The following is a 15,293-nucleotide window of genomic DNA, read 5'->3' as shown; positions in this document are numbered from 1 at the left end:
ATGACACCCGTCTTTCTTCTTTTAGCCATTATTAACACAAGTCGGTCTCCCTATCTGCAGGTGCCACTGTAGCAAAGGATAGACCGGGGGTGTGGAGGACCAAACGTGTCTTCTTCCTCACCCCTCAGGTTATGGCGAACGATCTGTCCAGAGAGTCCTGTCCTGCCCAAGAGGTCAAGTGTGTGGTGATCGATGAAGCTCACAAGGCGATGGGCAACCATGCCTACTGTCAGGTAAATAGACCCTTTACTAATGATGAAAGTTTATCATTTCGTACAGTTCCATGTCATTGCTGACTATATTTTCAAGTTATATTTTACTTGTCATGTCCAATTCTGCTTGTGAACCTGCAATAAAGTTACTTTAAAAGGGCAATCCCCCCACAAGGTGTTCTCACTAAGTAGCACTACCTAATTGCTTCCAAGGAGTAGTTGATGTTTTTTGTAGTAAAAGTACTACAAAACTTGAGTAGATGTACTTTACCAGTTACTTTCCACCGTTGGCGGTTACAGAGGCTTTTAACTCATCTCTCGCTTCTATTTCCTATAAGGGGTCTCTTTAGACTTGCATTCTTACCCTTTTTGGACTATGGCAATAAAGTTCTAAAACTATTGTGTTCTCGCTCATCTCCTTGTTTCTCAGGTGATCAGACAGCTCTGTAGCCGGACTTTGCAATTCCGCATCCTGGCTCTGAGTGCAACTCCAGGGGCGGATACAAAGGTGAGAACAGTATACGGCACCTGTGTCTCTAAATTATCTCTCTAGCCTAATGTGACCCACAAATGCAAATCCTCCATTTGACTATTCTAATATAAATCTGATTTAACTCTCTTCTCCTGTCATTCCATCCCTGCAGTCGGTGCAATCGGTGATCTCTAATTTGCTCATCTCCCACATTGAGCTGCGCTCAGAAGAGAGCCCAGACATCCGAGCCCATTCCCACCAGCGCAGTGTGGAGAAAGTGGTGGTTCCTCTGGGAGAGACCCTCTCTGCTCACCAGGCGCGCTACCTGCAGGTAGGCACAAGCCATTTAGCATCATATTTATCAAAACTCCTCCCTGTATTTGGAAACTTTTATTTCACCAAGAATGTATTTATTTCTTGTTGATACCATCAATGAATTGCCCGTGATGTGTTTACAGTCTGATTCATATCAGTAATAAATGCAACAACACTTCAGTTGACAAACGCATGCAAACTTTGACAAGAGTTAGTTTATATTCTCCCATTGTTTTGTTTCAATTTTATTATGGTGAGAATGGAACTTTTTCTGGTGCTTGGCTGCCACCTTGTGGTTATAGTTAGTTACTTTTCCCGCATCACATCTCTTTACTCTGGCTGTGTGCTTCGTACTGAGTCAGTTAATATAAAATGGATTGATTTGTATTGAAAGCAACATCCTTTCCCACTCAGTGGTCTGGCTTCAGTGCCAGACCTTACAGGCTCTCTCTCTCCTTGTCACGGGTCGGTTCACTGTCTGTGTGTACTGTACTGTAAATGTGCAGCTGCACTTGATCTGTCTGGCTGGGCAGCTGGAATGTGACACCTGCATTTGAGAGTTTAGACCTGTTGAACATAAGCTCCGTTGGGTCTTCTTTGTGTCTTTTCCTCCCTCCTTTCTGATTCTTTTTGGATTGTTTGTAATAACTAATATAGCATTTCTTGTTTGTTCTTGAATTGCTTTTACTTTCCACCTTCTCATTATGTTACCCCGAATGCAATCTGCAACCTGCTCGTTAACCTCCATTCCCCTCTGCACACAAAATGGAGATACCACTGCATTTGGGTGATAAATGAGCATCACTGCGGTTATTCAGGCAGAATTTAATGATTGTTGAGCAAATCAGAAGAATGAACCAGTCATGCAGACAGGTTTTTGGGGCTCAGTTGTCCCAGCTTGTGGCCTACATTAGAGGCAGTGTTTTGCCCTTATAACCACTGAAGTAGCTTTCTGTTTTCTTGTGACTCAGCTCTGTGATTTTGATTAAACGTGAATGGTCCACTGTGTTCAAGCCAGTGCTGAGACATCTGTCGTGTCGTTACAGTCTTGTTGCTTTGTAATGAACGTTGATGGTGTAATTTAAAGCTTACGTTTTAGTGGCATTCCACATAAATTGAAAGAAAAAGGGCAAAAATTATTTCTGAAGTTTGCTGACGTTTATGCACAGCAATCTGTACTTAAAAAAAAAAAAGTTTAAACACTCAAGCTCTGTTTTAATATTTGTGATAATGTTACCTGAAACTTGTGTCTTTCATATACTAGACAGAGTAATGCATTGTGCAGGAGGCTGCACTCTGATATATCATGTTGTGTGTGACCTTCTTGTAAGAACTCATCATGTTACTATGCTTTAGTAACTGAGCACTAGCTGTTTCCATGAAAGGGGTTATGGTATGCGTTTAAAAACAAAGTAAGGTGTGTCCCCTTTTGTTTTGTTTTTTTACATTTGATCCCATAAAAAGGAAGAAATACCTTTTTTAATGTAATAAAACACAGTATAGAGTACTTGTTGTTTCGTATGTATGTATCAGTATGAAAGCTAAATGTTTTTTTAATAGCTCAGTTGTTGCTGTTGTTGTTAGAGTAACAATACATTGTTATCTACCGTACATTTATATCCTAAATATCAAAACTGTGGGGATTTAATTCACTATGAAGAGATTTTAACTTGATCTCTTTTCCAATAATTCAGATTCTGTTTACCAAAGGATGCTCGAGAGGTGAAAGGAAATTAATCAGTTGTGTTAATAAGATCTTCATGCTGAGCTTGTCTGTACTGTCTATATTGGTAATACTCCTAGAATCACATGCCAACTGTCAATGAAAGCCCAATAAAACTCAGAATCACTGTACATTTCAAAAGACAGGAGACAAGCACGTTTTTATTGAACAAGGAAAATCACAGTAGCTCTCGCTGTTAAACTTTTACAGAACAGCACACTTTTGCAGAAAACTAAAACAATAAGCAAAAAGAAAAGAAAAACTCACACTTGATGATCCCATATAACCAAAGAGAAAACCAACCCACATATGAAATGGCTTTGCAAGTGTTTATTTTGCAAGTGTTTACATTACCCTACTGTTGTCATATTAACTATACAATCATTCAATGCAAAATAAATTCTTTGGATGTCTTGACATTTTAACTCTGGGCAACCGTCCCAACCCAATATTAACTGTTCATTTCTTTGTTTTACAATTTGATGTGGATTAAATAAGATTCAACCAACTTTCTCACAATTTTAATAGGCCTCAATAACGGAACACCTAAGCATTTCACAGGATGCCCCTGACCTGGTAAATCACACAGTGATAAATTACACAGGGATGATTTGGCTAGCTCAGTTCTTGATCCACTGACACCCAAGTAACAACTATACATTTCCGAAGCATTAACATTCCTATATTAAAAGGTGAACTTTAGGTGTAGCTGGTTTACTGTGTATCATTTAGTTATATTTGAATTGCATTAGCTTGTTTTAATAAAAAAATATAGTAAAGATAAACACATATATATATATATATATATATATATATATATATATATATATATATATATATATATATATATATATATATATATATATATATATATATATATGTGTGTGTGTATATATATATATATATATATGTGTGTGTGTATATATATATATATGTGTGTGTGTATATATATATATATATATATATATATATATATATATATATATATATATATATATATATATATATATATATATATATATATAGATATATATATATAGATATATATATCTATAGATATATATATATAGATATATATATCTATAGATATATATAGAGATATATCTCTATATAGATCTATATATATCTATATATATAGATCTATATATATATATATATATATATATATATCTATATATATATATATATATATATATATATATATAGATATATAGATATATATCTTTCACTCTGACTTTATAGACTCCTTTTATTGGTGATGTACCATTAAGAAAACAGTTTGTACTAAAACAAACAAAAGATTATAATAACAGTAAAGATTTTCTCTGCGCTCTATATATTTTGTAGGTTGCATTGTCTCTAACCAGCAGCAATGGTGTTTGCAAATTCAACCGTTAATTAATAATGGCCAATTCATACGCAAGGGTCCGCTTTGGCCCACGTAACGTAAACGTCGTCTTCCACCCATGTTTGCGGACGTACAACTAAGCGTGCTCCAGTTTTGTTCCCAAATCCAGTTCAGTTGGTGCACCTCTACCTGGTTTACCAAGAAAAAGAAGAAAATAACAAAGTTTTGACGAGAGGTTTTCTCAGAAGATCGGCCGTTAAGTTGAACTCCTGGCAAACAACGTGATGGTGCATTAAACGCGACCAACTGAAATGAAGTGTCGATCAGGAAATGCACATGCCAGATCGAGCACAACTGCAGTACCGCAGCTATCCACAGAGAGCATGTCTGTGGCTTCATCACAAACACTGACACGGTAGCGAGTAGAAACGGCATGAGAAAGAGGTACCTACGTAACTATTCATATGTGTGAATAGATTTGCGATGAGGAATGCCTTGACTTATTCTCCAGCGAAAAAGGATATAATGATTACTTTTTGATTGTCATTCAGCTGTAACTTCAATGAGTTCTTCAGTGTTTGGTTTGTAGACGTGTGTCCTTTGTGTGTTTACCCTCCCTGCAGCTGTACATTCATGCACAAACACCAAGTGTTGTTTCCGTGTTTGTTTTCTAAACTAGCATTACCTGTTATGTTGAGCTTATTCACGGTGGAAGCTACCAGTTCTGGCTTGGATGTTGTCTATTGTTTTGTGTTGCTTGTTGTAAATCCCCTTTCCAAACCCTTGACTGGGTTAAGTTTGTGGCCCAGCAACTGTAATGACTGATTTGTTTATTGGTTGTCATCTGGTTAATTTTGCACTTACTGATGAAACATGTAAGTAGGTATGCACTATGCAGTGTGACTGGCACCACAGCGTAACCTGTAGGAAATAATTTGGTCCAGAGATAAAGCAAGAGTGGATCAACAGTGAGATGTAATCACCACAGCGAGCTAGAGATTTTGTTTTCGTGCATTGACCTTTACCCAACAAGACGAGACAAAGTGGCTGTGCAACAAACAGAAAGGGAGCACGATAAGGCGGCTGCATTTTTATGACAGCAATCAGTGTTCAGTGTGAAGAGTTCAAACTATTTAAACTTTTTAACTAGAGCGCACTGTGTTTAGGAAATGGTTCTTTTTAGCCATCTCAATGTAAGAGCAGGAGTTAAATGCCATGTTTCACCAGAAAGGCACAACGAGTAGGATTTTGTAAAAAAAAAACAAAAAAAGAAGAAAAAAAAAACAAACCCTCTCAATCATCACTTAGAAGTGTGTGCCGATGTCTGTATTTGCTGACCCAACCCTATGCCTTTATTTTATTTTTTTGGCTGTATTCAAGACATTTCTGTGCATTGCAGAAATCCTCCTCTACGCAAATATAGCGAGGTGAAAATGCCATGTGGAGAAAGCCCGGTCCAAAGACCTGGGCTCTGCTTTCCCCCACTGGTGAGCATTGTGACCTTTTTTTGAGCTGAGAAGGAGGGGCCAACTTTGAATGCTGTGTTCACACAAACGGCAACCAACAAATCCTACTCATTGTGTCTTTAACATCAGGGTCGTGTCCATGAGAGTACGGTAGTGGTTTGGTTCAGTTATTTTGGGTTAAATGAGGTTCTATCTACATGAACAAGAATGAATATTCACTGAGGGTGGAGTAAGGCCTGAGTTAATGTCAGGCCCCAACTGTGCTGAGGTGTGCGGGGGCTTGTGGCCTTTTTAGGTAGAAGTGGTGAATAAAGACTGTGTTGCACCTGAGGCTGTAGCTGAGCTGCGGCAGTGTTATGGGAGTCTTTATCAGGCTCAGGGGTCACAGATACGATGATGCACGACACGATCTTCTTCTCCCTCAGGGTCGCTCGAGGAACCAGATCTCATTCTGACGGTTGATGTGAGCAGGGTTGGTGTAGCCGGCCACAATGAACGAGTCATTGGCGCTCAAACTGGGGGAGTCCAGCTGCTCAGTCATGGCATTGATCTGATTAACGATGGTCACTTCATTGGTGGGACCAGTAAAGGGCCTGAAAGAAGGAGAGAGTGGTGCATGAGCACGCCATCAAGTTTTTGTTTCTAGCACCTCTAATCAATACATTATGAACAATCAGTATTAACCATTCATGTAAACAAGAAGAATTGAGTTAGGAATAGTTCATTCTCTACTGACCTTGTGTATACAGCAGTGGCGGGCCAGATCTCTATGACAATCTCATTGTCATCAGGTAGTGGGGGTTGGGCCTGATGCTCAATGGGAAGGAAGTACGCCACAGTGACATCATTGGAGATCACAGAATGGTTCTCATTTGTGCGCACCACTGTGATGATGGGCAGCGTCATGCCCAGGTAGTCACCTAGAGATGCAAAGGAAATGGTCATTCTCATTATTACTGGTCAGGCTGACCTGAAAAAAGTACTGCCTTGGGGATCATCATCAACAAATGATAATGAAGGCAAGACTGTGGATATTTTTTTTCATGGTTTCTTGTTGGTGTACTTACCCAAGGAGTTATGCTGGCAGATGTATCTCATCAGCTTCATGAAACCATAGCAGATGCTCTGTTCGTAAGTTTCCTCACGCATTGTTACACAAGCCCAGTGGCCCTTCTCGTAGTGGCGTTTCTCCCACAGTAGCTCCCCACACTGAAGAAGCAAAGATGACCAAAGACGAGTTAGAACCGTAGGAACTCATCATTACTGTGTTAAATTGAGTCTTATGAATTGGTGTCCTGTAACAACTGCTATTATAGTTGTATAATGAAATGGAATCCTGTTTGATCAGCTACATCCGGAGGTTTTACAGATCACTCTGTTAGCCACTTATTGTTAAATATTCAGAAAGATGACGTACGGTGATAGTGGAGCTTCCAAACTCTGAACATTTCTAATTATTTACATAGCTAAATTAGTGATGAAAATAATTCTTTGTCTAATACATAAAGTATAATTTACTCAGACCTATTACCTGCTGTCCTTCTACAAGGCTCTGAGACCTTCTCTAAGAATAGGGTGCCATGATTGTCCTTTGTTTAACCGGAGTCTCTAGCCAAGTTTTAATTAACTAATTACCTCAAGTTAAACCAATTAGCACTATTTATTTATACACCCCTCTAAGGACTTTAAATGGCTTATTGTATTGGGGGACATGCTACCATCTTGTCAAAAATAAATATCTGACCCATACTCGCATAGAAGAGCTCACCAATTTTATAGCTTTTTCCTTTTTATATAGAACATGCAAAAGTATAGAAATGTGTCTATATATACCTGTACAATATTTGTTGTGCTCAAAGTAGTAAAAGTCAGATGGATACCTTCTCTTTGCGTGCGAGGAGTGTGAACGGGATGGCTTCTCTGTTACTGCGTCCTTGGTTGTTGCTGGTTAGCTGTTGGATGGGCTCTGACATTTCTGTCAACAGACAAACAACATTTAATACGTTGAAACGGTGGAACAGAAATAAAGTATTGTTTACATGGGTAAAAACATTTATGTTACACAATTACAACATACGTACAGTACATCTCCTATGCACAACATATCCTCAGTATCTGTATACAAAGGCATTTTTCCTTCATTTTAATGATGATTTTATTGTTTTATTTAACTTATTTCACTTTTCTTATATCATTACAACCTTGGAACCTTTGTTTTGTGATATACAATTACAGTGTACTCTTATTATTACAACTTTTTTTCATTCGCAACATATCTAGACTTGCCGTCTCCCGTCTAATCTGTTTAAAACATCCTTACTCACATCTGATCTACTAGCCGGCATTGTTGGGAGTTTGCGTGAGAAAAGGCAGCCAGATGGGCAGATGACTGTGCCAGGATGTCGCAGAGAGTAATGTTTGTTGGAGCTGATGGAGAGAACACTGAGTAAAGCTGCCCAAGGCCAGATATATAGACTGGTATTAATAGAGGGGGACTACATCTGTAGCCAATGCTTTTAAAGTATTCTCTAAAATTTAAATAAGAGTTGACAGCATTTTATGCATCAATGTAGTTTATCCCCTTATGGAACCGTGGCTGGATTACAATTTCAACCAATCACAGGTATTTCAATTTGCTATAGATTATTTTACTACGCGCATATTGATGATGTAGCATTTTATGCAAGTATTTAACGTTTTCAATCTCTGTTTTTGTATATTATATAAAATAATATTGTATTATAATGATTGACTGAACGAAACACACAAACAATTGATGATATAATTTAGCCACACATGCTGAAGCTGAATGGAGTGTGGCCCATATTGCGCAATGCTACCGCATCAGCAACTCATCTACTAAGTTGTCAATACATTAAACATTAACAGCCTCAACACATCACACTTTGTTACGATAATGCCCACGTTGTCGGATTAAATAATGCCATTGTGTTCCATTGTTGAACTGTCAAATGCAAGTCACTCAAGAGGAACCCAATTCAATCAAATTTTGTCAATCAATATCATGAGGGACAACTGGGTCAGAGGGATCTGTGGTATTTAGGAGATCAATCTTTCGACAAATGTGTGTGTATGAGAGTGTGAACTTCTCAGCAGTGGGAAACCTCATGAAATCAAGGTTACACTGTAAATCGCACAGTGGGAGGGCTGTCTCAGCATGAATAATGACCACGTAGGTTTGAGGTAGTAAAATATTAACTGACAGAGTGTAAATGAGGGAAAGAAAACATTTAAGCCGCTGCATGTTTATTCTCACAGAGAGGGCACCTATTGCACGCACGGCTAAGCAAACACTTCACCAGTTTCTATGGCAGCCCCTCTAGAGCCGCTCAGTGTTGACGCAGAACAGTGAACTTGTTCTTGTACTTGTTCTTGTACCTGTGCTTTCTAATCAATACGGGGCTGTAAGCATGTCCCGCTTTCACCCTGGCTCCTGTTCCAGTAACCTCTTGTTCACTGTTTATTTTCCGTCACATAATATTGAGATATTCTGTTTGTCATGTGAAGAACTACTCTTCCCATAGGGTTCAGACTCTCAGACCATCATACTCTACAGTAGCACCACCTTCCCAACGGCGTGTTCAATGAATGTTGTTGTTGTTGTTAAATTAGCATTTGTATAATATACTAAATCTATATAAATTGCAAATACTGCACAGTGACAACAATAGCAGTAGAGTCTTGCTTGTCTTGCTCGCTATAGTGAGTGCAGTCCATTTGTGGCTTTTCATGCATTTAGCAATGTAACATACAATAGTAAAATAGGTGTGTAGAAGTAAGACATTGTGTACAACATTTCAAACTACAGTCTAATCATAGTTTCTCATTCGATCAGTTGACTGAGTTCATTATTTTGAAAGCTGGGGTGTGTCTATTTAACACCTAGCAGACACGGCGGGGAAGGTTTCAGGTGTTGACTGGCATGTATTATTATCTTGTGCTTCGAGTGAAGGAACATATTGTTGGGTACAGATCTCAGAAGCATGCTTCTACTTGTTATCTTACCGAATAGAAAAATGTCAGCATTGTCTCGACTGATTAGTGTGGAAGAAAGATTTTCATGCAATTGAGTACGGTTTGTGTTTTTTGGCAGAAGAACAATCTTGTTTTTAGTTTCTTGGGTGTGCGATGGCATTTATTATAAATATTTATGAAGGGAGACAAAGACATGGTACATTATGTTACTAACTTTATATTTGGTGTTTACTCATGGGATGTTAGAAACAGTGAAATGGCCATTTGATAGCACTTTTGGAGCAATAAATCCGACCGTGTTTGCGAGTGAGAAGAAGCCTTTTGTGCAGCCGCATCAGTTGAGGATTTCTGCTCCTCTGACCTCCTTTTACTTCTCCTCCTTTTTATCCATTGAGAATAATGTTGTCTTTGTTTCCAGCAAAAAGCTTGACTGAATATCAATACATATTTGGACTTTCACACACATCCTGTCTGAAGCCACTCAACTAAACTAAAACTTGCTGACACAGCTCACAAACTTTGCCTTTACCCACTGCCATTTTCTAGCGAGCACCAAACTGGTACTGTGGACGAGTAATTATTAGCCCGATGTGCCATTTTATTCGCCATTCAGGGTTGAGCCCTGCAGTCAAAGATGTAAAATAGTACAGCTCAGAGATTTCTGTTGACGGTCACCATTTGACTGTAAAAAATAACTAGTTAGTAGCTACGGTGGAGTTATACACTGCCTGGCCAAAAGAAAAGTTGCCACCAAAAAAAAGGTCACACACACACTAATATTTCCTTGGACCGCCTTTAGCTTTGATTACAGCATGCATTCTCTGTGGCATTGTTTTGATAAGCTTCTGCAATGTCACAAGATATATTTTGCATTATTTCTCACCAAGATCTTGTGTTATTGATGGTAGAGTCTGATCGCTGCGCAAGGCCTTCTCCAGCACATCCCAAAGATTCTCAATGGGGTTAAGGTCTGGATTCCATGTGTGAAAATGATGTCTCATGCTTCTTGAAACACTCTTTCACAATTTGAGCCCAATGAATCCTGGCATTGTCATCTTGGAATAAGCCCGTGCCATCAGGGAAGAACAAATCCATTGATGGAATAACCTGGTCAGTCAGCTGACTTCATTCTTTGAGCACATACTGTTGCTGAACTTAGACCTGACCAACTGCAGCAACTCCAGATCATAGCACTGGCTGCCATAGGCTTGTACAGGAGGCACTAGGCATGATGGGTGCATCACTTGATCTGCCTCTCTTCTTACCCCGATGTGTCCATCACTCTGGAACAGGGTAAATCTGGACTCATCAGACCACATGACCTTCTTCCATTGCTCCAGAGTCCAATCTTTATGCTCCCTAGCAAATTGAAGCCTTTTTTCCCAGTTAGCCTCACTAATTAGTGGTTTTCTTAAGGCCACACAGCTGTTCAGTCCCAATCCCTTGAGTTCCCTTTGCATTGTGCGTGTGGACATACTCTTAGTTTCACCATTAAACATAGCCCTGAGTTCTACTGTTGTTTTTCTTTGATTTGAGTTCACCAAACGTTTAAGTGATTGCCGATCACAAACATTCAGGATTTTTTTTGCGGCAACATTTCTTCCTCAAGGACGATGGGTCCCCGCTATCCTTCCAGTTTTTATTAATGCGTTGGACAGTTTTTAACACAATTTTAGTAGTTTCTGCAATCTCCTTAGATGTTTTCTCTGCTTGATGCATGCCAATGATTTGACTCTTCATAAACAGACTAACATCATTTCCACGACTACGGGATGTGTCTCTCGACATGGTTTAAGAAATGAGAAACAACTCATTGCACCAGTTGAAAGATAATCGCCCGTGCAGTAATTATCCAATAGGAGGCTCTTTGCTTAGTTAAATCCAGGCGGCGACTTTTTTTTTGGCCAGGCAGCGTCGTTGCATACTAGCATTAGCTAATGTTAGCCAATCAAAAAACTGATAAGAGTTCAAACATCAACCCTGTCCACTATTCGTTATTCCAATTAGGGCAAAGGAGTTTACTATGGCCTTGACCTGTGTCCTTAACAACAGTATTGTAATCCAGGGTTTAGCAGCCCCAACCTCAGTACAAGTACAGAGCAGGTAGCTAATCCCCCAGAGTCAGAAAGCTCCACTAAGTGATTTCAGTCTTCAATTAGTGCCGTAATCTGAGGGCAGCCGGAGGAAAATGTGCCAGTCTGTGTTACTGGATTCTGAGTGGGCACCAAAAAGGCTCCTTCTCAAAATGTCTTCTGGCTTTTCTCAAAAATATTCCCATTTTCTTCTGTTTTTATTCCTGATCTTTTATTGTTTGTTGATGGACAAATTATCACATTGGTTGAACTGCTTATGACTTTTAGGCAGAGTAAACTAGTGATAATGGGTCACATGTAGATAGTACTATTCACAAATATTAGCCACACAAATTGAACTAAAAGAACACTTTGATGTTGACTTTGTTGTTTTGGACCCTAAAGGTGAAAGACCATAAAGTATGTGCAAAGAAAAATAATGAATAATTGTAGGAAGTTAAAGTTGAGTTTAGGTCAATAGGTTTATTTGTTTATTCAGATGTTTTAAGTAAGTTGTACTCCTGAATTTAGGTACTTCTGAAGTATATTGGTCAACAATTTTCCAGAGAAAATATTTGAATGATAATAGACTTTGTAAATAAGGCCATGGAAATACCTGTGACTGAAAACACATGTGTGATTTTGCAACAATAACTTAAACTTTCAGGTTAATTATTTAAAAAGCTGTCACCACTTTAAAAAAAAGAAGCCAATTTAGACCAATTCAGACCAAACGTGTTTGAAGAGACTTGTTTATATGTTTCTTGGACATAAGTCATTAAACATGGAAAAAGCATGAAGAAGGACAAATCCACGTAAGAGATCTGAGTCGACAAAGACCAAAACGACCGATTTGTTGACTATTCGACTCAGAAGGGGAATCAGACACTGGATTGGTCTGCTGCAGCCATCTTTTTGGTTTAGGCGGTGCACAGCAGGTCAACCTTGATGATGATATATATATATATAGATATATATATATATATATATATATATATGTATATATATATATATATATATATATATATATATATATATATATATATATATATATATATATATATATATATATATATATATATATATGTATATATATATATAAATAAAAAAAACCCTCAAGTCCCATTCTGTCTGTGAATCTGCAGTCGTTGGCTGAATGTATATTGTCGGCTCAGAATCAGCTCTGTTGCATTCCCATGGGATCGTGCAAATGGTAGATGGCAAACTGGATATATCTTTCATTTTAAGAACATTCAAACTAGGCGTGACAGGCAGAGAATACCGTCAGCGGGAACAGTAGATGGCATTGCCATCCAAAGACTAAAATATTTTAACATTTTGCTGTCCATAGCGACAGAATTTTCAACCGCGTGTTACGTAGCTCTCGCACACAGAAAGCTCTCTGTAGTTTGTAATTGAATATTAAGATAACATTTTATGTTGATATGCGTTACACTAGAATTACATAAAATAATAATCAAGTTTATTTCATTTAATAAATTGTATTTTGTCAATTTAGCAACATTTTGTCATGTTTCATTTTATTGGCCAAATATATAGGGTATTGGAATTTGACTCTGGTTTTCCTTTGCTTATATTGTTTATAAATACATATCAAGGTAAAAACAAGGACAACCAAAACTCCAATCTCACTATCTGGAAAAAAAACAATAACACAATGTCAATCAAAGGAAAAAGTGCTTAATCAAAAGTGTGAGCAGCCAGTGTTTATCACGGCCTATTTTATTTATTAGATTATCCTCTGCATTTCGCAGCTAAGCAAAGCGGCTCTTCATTAAATCAGATTTGAACAGTGGCGATGGGATTTTTTGCCTATTAGATTACGGTGGCTATATACGGTAATCAAATATTTCAATAAACTCAGTTATTCCGTATTGCAATAGTTATGCTAGAACTACTAACACTAAAACCATTCACTTCATGGGGAGGCACGATCGCTGCAAAAATGGCATGTTTTTTTGTTTAATCATCAGGCACAACACAAAACTACAGATAACATATTTTTTTATTTCATCATTTATTTTCTATTAAGTTTGCAACTTGCTAGACACAACACATTATAGTATTACTATATTATTAACCATACTATTACTGCTTTTGTTTTGGACCATATTCCTTCCTTTTTTCCTGGTTAAAGTTTATTTTAATATACATTTTTGATATCGGGCTATATGAGGAAAAAATGTTAAGTCATATTCCTACAGTAATAACCATTCATAGAAAAAACACTATATAATAATAGTGTCCGATTGCTGTTTAAATTACAGCCCGTCACCATACAAGAAGTTTGACCTTGTATGGCTGATGATTTAACTTTGATACATACATTTTAGCCAAAACACACGTTGGCCTACTGCACAGGGGATGTGATGCACTGGTTTATCTATAGATGTGCATCACTGGAAACTAGGTCAATGTGTATTATGGTATGCTTTATGCCAAACATTTATTTTGTTGTTGTTTTATAGTCCTCACCTGAGTATATATCTCAAATTAAAAGGCCCTAAATAGGACTAATATCTTTTTAATCACTTCTTGAAACCCATTTTCTATAGAATTGCTTTTAAGGGAAGTCGTCCTGTTATGATATATTATGCAGTTATTTTGTTCCTCTGGTTTTGTTTGTATATTTGATAGATTTGTTTTCTACTGTTCTTTTTGACTATTTGTTTGGTTTTGTGGTATTCATTGCCTTCATGTTATGGTCCATTTTGTTTACCACTATTTAAGTTATGACTATGCTTTGCTTATCTGTAGAGCACTTTGTAAACTTAGTTTTTAAAAGGTGCTATATACATACAGTTATTATTATTATTATTACAATAATATTAATAATAATATAATCTAGTATTATTTCAGAGTCGTGTGTCCCGTCCATGTCGTGTTTATTTATTTTTGCGTTTACCTTGAGCAACTTCCACTTGGTGTCCCCTCGCCACGTCCTGCCAGTAGTGCAGCAGCCGGTCATCGTCCATGTCTTTATCCTCATCGTCGAGGTTGTCCGAGTCCTCCAGCTGCTCCTCCGAGAAAGACTCCAGGTCCTCCAGCGTGATCATGCCGGTTTGGTCGGGCCTGCCGTCGTCGCCACCGCCGCCGTTACCGCCATTCATCTGACAGCCACCTCGATCCATCGCTGCTCGTCAGACTCGTCGCTGCCTACCGAGGGGAAAGTACCCCAAAGGGTTTGCCTGGGAAATCAAAACAAACTGCGAAACTCGTCAAAGTGTCCTTTTCCCTTCGGACCTGCGCGCGTTGCTCGTCCAGATCGGGGCAGCTGCTACTTTCTGGTCAACAAACCAGGCACCACAAATCTCTCCTCGGCGCATGGAGCCATATGCGTATTGGCCTGTGGGACATCGGACTTTAAACGAGACGCATCCCTTCGTAATATTCGCCAACTAAACCGAGGAAGAAGTGAACTCACTCTCTCGCTCGCGCGGAGCAGAGTGACTTCTCCCTCCGTAGCCGGAGGTGAACGTGATGTTTACAGGAGACGAGGGCGGAGCACGTGACGCTGCGGGCTCCTAGGACCGCCCCCTTTCTCCCTCCGCTGCCCGCCACTATAAAGGCTCGAGACCCCCCTGCCCGCGTGCAGACTCCAGTTTCCTCCAGTGCTAATCACAGAGAGGGCCAAGATGGAAACTATAACAAACGCTTTGGTGTTGAAC

The 15,293-nt window shown here is 38.7% G+C and overlaps 2 protein-coding genes across 3 annotated transcripts in view; one reads left to right on the top strand and one right to left on the bottom strand.

The window, feature by feature from the left end:
* Nucleotides 1–15,293, top strand: part of fancm (FA complementation group M) — a 36,543-nt gene that overhangs the window by 1,407 nt on the left and 19,843 nt on the right. For both annotated transcript variants that reach the window (XM_068580511.1, XM_068580510.1), the window contains exons 2-4: nt 61–233; nt 643–720; nt 857–1,015. In XM_068580511.1, the coding sequence (XP_068436612.1) occupies nt 61–233; nt 643–720; nt 857–1,015 (410 nt within the window). The remainder of the gene's footprint in view (nt 1–60; nt 234–642; nt 721–856; nt 1,016–15,293) is intronic.
* On the bottom strand, nt 3,956–15,080 carry soul3 (heme-binding protein soul3). Its single transcript, XM_068581016.1, has 5 exons — nt 14,531–15,080; nt 7,417–7,511; nt 6,604–6,745; nt 6,273–6,456; nt 3,956–6,129 (listed from the first exon to the last, which is right to left on the bottom strand). Exons 1-5 carry the CDS (start codon nt 14,754–14,756, stop codon nt 5,958–5,960), a joined length of 819 nt encoding a protein of 272 aa, XP_068437117.1. The 5' UTR covers nt 14,757–15,080; the 3' UTR covers nt 3,956–5,957.

Source organism: Clinocottus analis, unplaced genomic scaffold, assembly GCF_023055335.1.
Source record: "Clinocottus analis isolate CAN_PGR_092001 unplaced genomic scaffold, fCliAna1.0.p SCAF_17, whole genome shotgun sequence".
Classification (NCBI taxonomy): domain Eukaryota; kingdom Metazoa; phylum Chordata; class Actinopteri; order Perciformes; family Cottidae; genus Clinocottus; species Clinocottus analis.
The sequence above is the reverse complement of the archived record's forward strand: the minus strand, read 5'-3'. Positions and strand labels throughout refer to the sequence as shown.